This window comes from Galleria mellonella, unplaced genomic scaffold (genome assembly GCF_026898425.1).
Source record: "Galleria mellonella isolate WM207_F2 unplaced genomic scaffold, CSIRO_AGI_GalMel_v1 utg213, whole genome shotgun sequence".
Lineage (NCBI taxonomy): Eukaryota > Metazoa > Arthropoda > Insecta > Lepidoptera > Pyralidae > Galleria > Galleria mellonella.
Window position 1 is genome coordinate 1052598 of NW_026442039.1, and position 8785 is coordinate 1061382.

General features: G+C 31.1%; 1 protein-coding gene across 2 annotated transcripts; it reads left to right on the top strand.

Annotated features, from left to right (window-relative positions):
- The first annotated feature begins 896 nt into the window (after positions 1 to 896).
- LOC113511863 (uncharacterized) lies at positions 897 to 8176 on the top strand. Of its 2 annotated transcripts, XM_026895588.3 has the most exons (4): positions 897 to 2895; positions 4256 to 4447; positions 7026 to 7204; positions 7641 to 8176. In XM_026895588.3, exons 1-4 carry the CDS (start codon positions 961 to 963, stop codon positions 7852 to 7854), a joined length of 2520 nt encoding a protein of 839 aa, XP_026751389.2. In that variant the 5' UTR covers positions 897 to 960; the 3' UTR covers positions 7855 to 8176. The 2 variants fall into 2 exon arrangements, with proteins under 2 accessions (XP_026751389.2, XP_031769504.2); XM_031913644.2 differs by lacking the exon at positions 4256 to 4447.
- Positions 8177 to 8785: the final 609 nt, after the last annotated feature.

Genomic DNA, 8785 nt, shown 5'->3' on the forward strand with positions numbered 1-8785 from the left:
CACTGATATCGTCATCACCGTCGCTATCATCGTCATCTTATACCGGTAGAGTGGGTAGGATTGCCATTTCATCATGATATCATAAAAAGAACTAGGTAGGCTAAGAAGGTATTACAATTCATTCCCTATTTGTCTTTTGATGAAGATTTTTTTTCTAGTTAGACGATCATGCAATTCCCATTAACATGTTTTTTTATTCTTAATAGAATATGAATTTTTATGAAAGTTCGTGATGTGATATAAATGTATGAAGTAATAACTATTGCCTACATTTAACTTGTAGGCGCGCGTGGAATCGTGCATCAAATAAACGACGTCTTAATGTCTATTATTACAAATTTACTTATTAAAATTTAGCAAGTACCTTCAACCTATATTTACAATACGTACGAAAAAGTAAAAAAATGTACTTTGTACTATAATACATATACATTATATCTCGGTATTGCTTTTTTATTGAAATTTCCGCATATTGATTGGAATTGTCGGATTTACTTAGTTTAGTCATATTTCAAATTCAGAATTATGGTAAATAGCTGTCTAACGTAGCTATTATTAAAGTATTTTCAACAGTTTTGTTGATTTCCAACGAAACGTTTAATTAACGTTGCTAATGACGGAAGACGTAGTGGTAAGTGACATGAAAAACGATTAAAATGTTTGTAATGCATAACAAAGAATAATTATAATACCGCGTTTTTTTTAGTAGAATACTCCATCAGTGAATAATTAATAGCGCGAAATTTATTGGGTTCTTCAAGCGTGAAACGCTTTCGTTTTCGTAGAGGACGAGACTCACGTCTACTGGTGGTCGCTGAAGTGCACTACCCCTGTATGCGGTTTCGAAGCATCGAGTTCTGTTGCGCCCCTGCATTCAGTTACTTCTCGGTGTTTATCCTGAGTTGACGCTCTCGTACAATGTAAATTGTGTATATTATCGTACTAGTGAACATTGCAAACATGTATAACAAAAAATTGTGTGTTGCGGTTGTTGTATTCTTATCTTTTCAAGAATGTACTGAAGGAAGGAAATCAAGAAGGAATCAAAGGCCCAAACCTGAAGAGAATACGACACTTCAACCAAGCGTTGTTTCCTATTCTACTTTTGGATTTAATGATGTGGGATCATACGATGGCTTTGTTCCTAGTTCACCAGACTATGCAAATTACCTTACCAATATTAACCAAGAAACATCTACGAGATTATATGCGCCGGCATTCCCCACTGCGTTAGATAATATAGATACAAGTTCAGGCAGTAATTATGATTCACAATCAGATGGACAGTATTTTACTAGTCCTGACCTTGGTGGAATTCAGTCTAGTATAGTAGAATATCCAAAACATATGAACTTTTATAGTACACCTTCTTTTGATAGTGATAATCAAAATAAAAATATTTTTTCTAAAGATACTTTTGAACGTGACACAGTAGAAAATAATGCTCCCGTTTATGGTACTAAACTTGGTTCGAAAAGTAAAAAAATGTTGAACCGATTTAATGAGACTGAGTTTGACGTATACAATAGCGGAGTCATAAATCCGAGTGATATGTCGTCAAATTTTAACTTTCCTCATGGACAAGGAATTTTTGAAGATAAACCGTCTTTTGGTGAGTCTGCTAATAATTATCAAATTACTCCAAGCCATGTAGGAGCACGTCCTATTTATCAGTCTGTTAATATAGAAGACATTGTCAAACCAGAATCCAGCAATAGTCATAGTTCATTGAAATTTCCGAAAGTAATTGATTTTACTAAAATAAATTACCCCACTAGTGTAGAAAACAAATATAATTTTGCTTCATTTAATTCAATGAAAAACATTGATATGAAAAAGGAACATGAATATAAACACGATGATCAAATAAATAAATTTAAGAATAATGCCTCAACGCTTAAAGATCCTCTAACCTTTACGAGGAACTATGAAAAAAGTGCTGAAAAACAACTATCTAAACCATATTTAAATCAGGAATATTCTCAAAACTATATAAGTTCTTCTCCTATGAAAACAAATTTCAAAGACATGAACTTAGATCCAAGAGATAAAATTAAATATTCTATGAACAATTATAGCAATGAAGATAAAACTTTAAATCCTCATAAGGGTTATGAATATTCTACTAATTATAGTAATACCAGTTTTAAATATGAATATGTCGAACCAAAAAAGCCATTCACTAGTCATTCAGATGAAGTGGTTCCTGCAAGTAGTAACGTAATAGATTTAGCACATTATCAATTTCCTGAGGTAGATTATACAAGTTTTAAAAAAATACCGGATATTAAGTCTTCTTATGATGATGACGATTATAGTAATATATTATTAAACAAAAATAAAGTAAAGTCAACTGAATACTTAAATTCCTTTAAGAATATGCATGGCTCTACTCCAAGTTCTACAACAAACTGGGGCAACATTTTTAAATCTACAGATTACTCATTTTCTAAGAACCATTTACGAAAGCCTATTCATTCTGACGATATTACCAGTGACGTTGTCCATATACCTAAGAAACCTCACAGCACCAAATATAATAACGGTAAAGACATCGATTATACATCTAGCGATTTATCTAATTCTAAAATTAGAACCTACAATTCTAAAATTAAACTGGGTAATGATTGGAATTCAGACGTATACAACCATAGATATAAAACAGAAGAAGATTTATTGGGTCTTAGAAATCACGATACATCGCATCCTTCATATCTGCCAACATATAGACCTAGTGCAAACGACCTCTCCGATGACAAAGAATATTATAAAAAATTGGTAGAGAAGTGGAGACAATCGTACTGGAAGTCCAAATTTAAAAATTCATATCCAGATTATGAGAGCTATTCTACAGAAGCAAAACCTGTTCACGTGCCTATTCCGAAACCTTATCCGGTAAGTTAGTCTTATTTTTGTTTCGCAGTATAAACAGATTTCAGTATTTTTCCAGCAGATGATGCTCAAAAGAACATCTTTATAATTATGTAGCAAAAAAACTGATATGAAAGAATGCGGATCGGAAAAGCAGGCATCGTACGTCGCGCACTGATTTCTTCGCTTATTTGCTACTGGTCAGTAAAATGATGCGTGTTCAGCATGCTTAGAGAAATCATGATATTAAATACTACTTTTCATCTAATGTTACAAAGTTTATAAATTATTCAATCAGTTACAAAATAATAGTCATTATTGTCAACCATCGATTTTTTAACATTACAGCAGAAAAGGTAACTGACTCTTGTAATGGTAGAAAGTGACAATTGAAGTTCGAAAGCTATTGGAATAAGTACGGTCAAATCGACGATGTAACTGGCTTTTATGCAGGAATAATGAATCCATCGACCTGCTAGTGGTCACAGTACATTAGTTGCAGCTAGATTTATTTTATAGTGAAAGTAAATGTAACTCAAGGGATGGTTAATAAATAAGACTTTGAAATTGCATATAATAATATATTTCCATATATATAGATATATATAATTTATACTTATTTACTTACACATACTTATATAGTTAGTTCTCAGTATGTGTATAAAAAGATATTCTATTAGTTATAATAAGGGAGTTATTCTATGTAAAAGGTAAATAATTTTTACTGTATATAAATAACTATGTATGTATTATATCATACATATGCATGATATCGCACCAATTTAAATCTTTATTTTCCACTTCTTCCATGGATCTTCTCTAGAAAGTTTTCAAAGCATGTTTTTAAAATATGATATGAGCACAACTTGATGTACTTTATTGTTATGAACTCATGTACGTAGTTTCTGTATATATATATATATATATATATATATATATATATATATATATATATATATATATATATATATATATATATATATATATATATATATATATATATATATATATAGTTTTTTTTTGAACAAATTATTAAATATTTTATATATATAATACATCAAAACAATAGGTTTGGATTTTAACTTGTAAGCCGCGAAGAAGTCTACTTAGCCAGCTCAAAATTTAGGTGTCACAGTATTTTGGGCCTTATTCAATAGAAACCTAAACTAAAAAAAATCTTAAAAGAAAATTAAATTATAACAGTGAAAATTACAATAATTTCCTTTCAGTGGTTGTTCGAGATAAATGTCAAAGAAACAGAACAGACAGACCCGCGGAAAAATGTATTTGTACATATTTATATTAATTCTAAAGAACAGCAACTTAAAACAGAAGAACCGTGGTCAAGAAAAAGATGGCTGGTGATGGCTACATTGTGTTCCAGATAGAAGTACCTCATCCGGTGATAGTGCCGGTACCGCAGCCATATCCGGTTCGGGTTCCGGTACCTAAACCGGTTGCGGTGCCGGTTATCCGAGAGCTCACCGTACCCATTGAAAAACCTGTGCCTTACCCGGTCATCAAAAAGGTTCCATATCCCGTAGAGAAGCCCGTTCCCGTGCCAGTTGAAAAGGAGGTTAGTTCATCAAGTGCAGGAAATTACCGACCGAATTACCAGACGGGCATTATTCAATAGCTACTAAAATTAATGTGTATAATATCTACACATTTATATAGAATTGTTATAAGTCTTTTAGTTATTCAAAATAATCGGTACGATGTAGATATATAGGGCCTAAGTGACAATACCTACAGTCACGATATCTGTCCAAATATTGTGAATAGTATTGAGTATAAAGGACAGCTTTAAAAAAAAGGCTATAAGGAGTTCAAATGGAAAAAAAGTAAGTCCCGGTATACATTTTTATTAAAAATCTAATAGGTATGTAAGGTACATTTTTTATATTAAAAAGAATATTTACCTATTTATTTTTTTTTTTTACAAAATTCCTTAAATACTAATAACAATTAAAAGTAATCTCCCAACGCACCACACCGAGGCAGCGTACCCAAGATACTGGCAGCATTACCTCTTTGGATTGCCAAACATAATATTAAAATAAATATAAATTATAGACATTTAGTAATATTCAAACCTACCTACGTTCAAATTAATACTACAAGTTGTTGCTTTTATTAAAAATAGGTTTCAAATAATAGAGGATTGTCATTAGACAGTCGATAGCAATAATGACTTTATGTAATGTAGAGGAAAATGAAAAAATTGTCATTAACTAAGATATAATACATATAAGTAAGTGCTGTGCTGCATGTGGTACATATGAGTAAACAAAATATAACTGTTTTAAGTAACTGCATTAATATCATAGCAAAATTAGCAAATGTTCATTTGTTTACCTACTCATGAAACTAAATTCTTTTCTTGTAATATTGACAAATGCATGCATAAAAAAACAACACTTTAATTGTACAGATTTTCTCTTGGTGCTTGGTACGCTTTCTTTATTCTTAAAAAATGTATTAGGATCCACAACGTAGCTCTAAATATTAAGGATAATTTCTCCTCTAACTGATTTTGTTTCAATATTCTTATCTGTACGATTACAATTTCTATTGCATGACTGTAAATTTTTGCGGTTTGTTGAAGAAACAGTTACAATAATATAAATTATTCATTACTTTAGGCATCTCGGATAAAACTGTTACATACATTCTGTTTTAATGGAATTCCAAATTAAATGGTAACTTAAGTTAAATAATGGTAAATTAAGTTTTCTTGAACTTATCACAGAAACTTTCTCTAAACAAATCAAAACACATATCATTTAATCGATTTTATATTTATAAGTACTGCTATTGGACATCAGCAGACTGTCTTATAATCGGTTCCATAATTCATTTGTTTTCATATTCATCAATTTCTATTGAAATAGACTATAGATATTTGAATTTCTGCAGTAAATTTACAGGGTACAGAGGAATAACACCTGAGACCTCAGGAATGGCAACGCATGGGGGATATCATGGGCGAAATAGTATATTCTGTTATGTCCATGGCACTGCTCATGTCTATAGGCGACAGTTGCTACTTTCCATCAGATGGGCCATCAGCTTGTTTACCATTCGTATATATTTTCATAAGTTGCATAAAAAAAAACGTTTCGGATAATAAATGCTCAGGGCCAGTTAGAAGAGAGTTAGGGATTTATTTTTACTTAAGCTTTATATATAAATCTAACTACATTTTTTAAAATTAAATAACTCATAACTAGTACTTTCAGATTAAAGTAAACCATATACTTGTATACTTATTAGAAAAGTTTGTGAAGTTTGTTGGAATAAACATACAAAAACTAATTTATAACATTGTATTAGAACAGTATTTTCGGAAAATGAAGGTGGTTGTTAATGTTTGTTATTTTTATTACTGCATTGATGTACTGCGATGACGCTGTCTATGTGGTCGTGATGATGACGTCATAAACTCTATTACAATATTAAAACAGCATTTAGGTAAGGACAACGCAAAATTATCTAAGCTAACATTTAGTCACCTTAGATAATTTTGCGTTGCAAATGATGTTGAGATGACCAAATTGTTGATGATGTTCGAAAAGTATTATCTATAGAATGTGACTGCAACTATTTTGAAATTGAAAATATATAATTAAATAAATTAATTAGGGTTTTAATATTACTTATATATTATTGAATGTTGAACATAACATCTGACTTCTCTGTGTTTTGATTTTTAATGAAGCCCAGCTATTTGTTTCGTATAATTCGTTATGCGAATGGTATTAAGCATCGCCGGGGAGTTAATTGGATATTTTATTTGATATCAGCCAATTTAGAACTCCTAATTGCCAAGGATTTTTAGAACCTAAGTGTGAAATCCCCATGTCACGCCGTTATTGAAGCCATACGAATAAAGACTTATAAAAAGCATGTCAGAGGGCTTAGAGTTTAACTAAACTCAATACATTCATTTACTTATGTTTAAAATTTTTTAAAAGTGTTGTCACTTACTTCTTGTTTGGAGGGCACATACTAATGACATTGTTTGATTAGGTGTTAGAAACTTTTATACAAGAAATTTTTGACATCACCATAGAATTATAGCATCCCTAAGAGTAGAAGTATATCGAAACCAATAGTTTTTAAATGAGTATATATTATCTATATTTACACAGGTAACGGTTCCAGTAATGCAACCATATCCTGTCCATATTCCACATGTCAGACCCGTGTTCCATCATACAAGGCCGCGTGAAGAATTTGAATCTGATATACCTATTGACGATGATGACGATTATTTCCCTCGCCCAGAAGGCAGCAAAAAGCAAAATTCATACAAGAAAAGACCGAGGAGGTAAGATTGAGATACAACAAAACCAATGTTAATATTGTGTTGTTGACTGATTCAGTCGATATGGGATAGGTACGGTATATAGCTTCCATATTTATGGCGTTTATCAATATGGTGCTTATGTTAGTATGTTCCCTATAGTAAATATTATAAGAGACATTTACGATTCTTATTTTACTGCATTTAAAAATTTTTACATGACTAGATAAAATGATACCTTTACTAGTAAAGTTTAAATTGTTATATATAGAAATAGACGTAGAAATGACTGTACCGTCATGCTGAATTATATTATACGTGAACAACGTAATTTATAATCATCATATATTTTTGTGCAAATGTGCAATATGTATTATGACTTATTACAAAATATTGATCGCGTGCTTACTTTCGTGCGCACTGTGAAGTTCAAAGCCTTATGATAATATTCTGTTTTCAGCACGCGAACCAAAATCCATCGACCAACACGCACTGCTTACAGCACGTACAAGAAAAGGCCGAGACGCCCTGCAGACTTCCGCACCAGAAGGCCATCTTCGACGCACGTCGACTTTCATTATTCAGTACCACATAGACACAGTGATTTTGATCAAGAACAATTTGACGAAACCAGTGATTACTTCTCCTATTGTAAAAGAACTGGAAATTGCTAATCTTAACCCCTTTATGTTTTAAAGGGTCAAGTACTCATCTAAACAATTATAAATTTAATTCATTTCATTATATCTTAATTGGTTTTATCGATTATAACTTAATGAGTATATAATTGGCTCGTGACGTCTGCGTCTGTCTTTAGTTTACAGTTTTTTGTTGTTAATTATGTTTTAATTAAATTAATTTTCGTCTGTTCTTTGTGACGTTTACGTGCCAATATTTGAGTTTCTTTTTATGATTAGTAAATATTGCGCCAGGCATTTATACATGAAACACTTCTTAAATTATAGCATTTGTTGGTTGATACTTTATAGTTATAATAAGGTTGATTTTATATTAGAGATTAAATACTTTTTAAGGATATGTAGTCTTTTAGTTGATACATTTTACCCGTGAAGAAGTTTTATTACTAGTTTATAAATGTAGAGAGATGTAATAACTAGCCTACATTCATACCGTTGTGTTACCTATTTCTTTTATGAAACAACAATGTGTATTTTGTTTTCTGTTTGAAAAGCAGTAAATAGAACAAGAAAAGTAATTAGAACAATCTCTGACATACAGAGGTCTTTCAGACTAAGAGTCAGGAATCTTTGGCTAAGAATGCATGAGTGATGCCAGTATGTTTTAATTTAAATTTATTATAAATTAATTATAATTAAATAATTCTGTATTAGATTTTGCAGAGCACTTAATAGTGTAAATACAGAAATGGAGATCAACGCCCGACCGTGCGGTCTCGCATGGACGGCTGCTTTTACCAACGCTCCGATTAACAACTTTGTGCGTGAGCACTCTTATTACTCTTAAACATGGTATCTAGTTCCCATAGTGATAAATATATTTGTTTATGACATTTATATCAAGGTAGATTAAACAAATTTTCCTGAAATTATATTTAAATTATAATTCAAACATCTCTTTTTATTA

Coding starts and splice junctions, on each gene's coding strand:
- LOC113511863 (XM_026895588.3), top strand. CDS start 961: ATGTATAACAAAAAATTGTGTGTTGCGGTTGTTGTATTCTTATCTTTT. Junction 4,448..7,025: donor CCGTGCCAGTTGAAAAGGAG/GTTAGTTCATCA, acceptor ATATTTACACAG/GTAACGGTTCCAGTAATGCA. Junction 7,205..7,640: donor TACAAGAAAAGACCGAGGAG/GTAAGATTGAGA, acceptor TTCTGTTTTCAG/CACGCGAACCAAAATCCATC.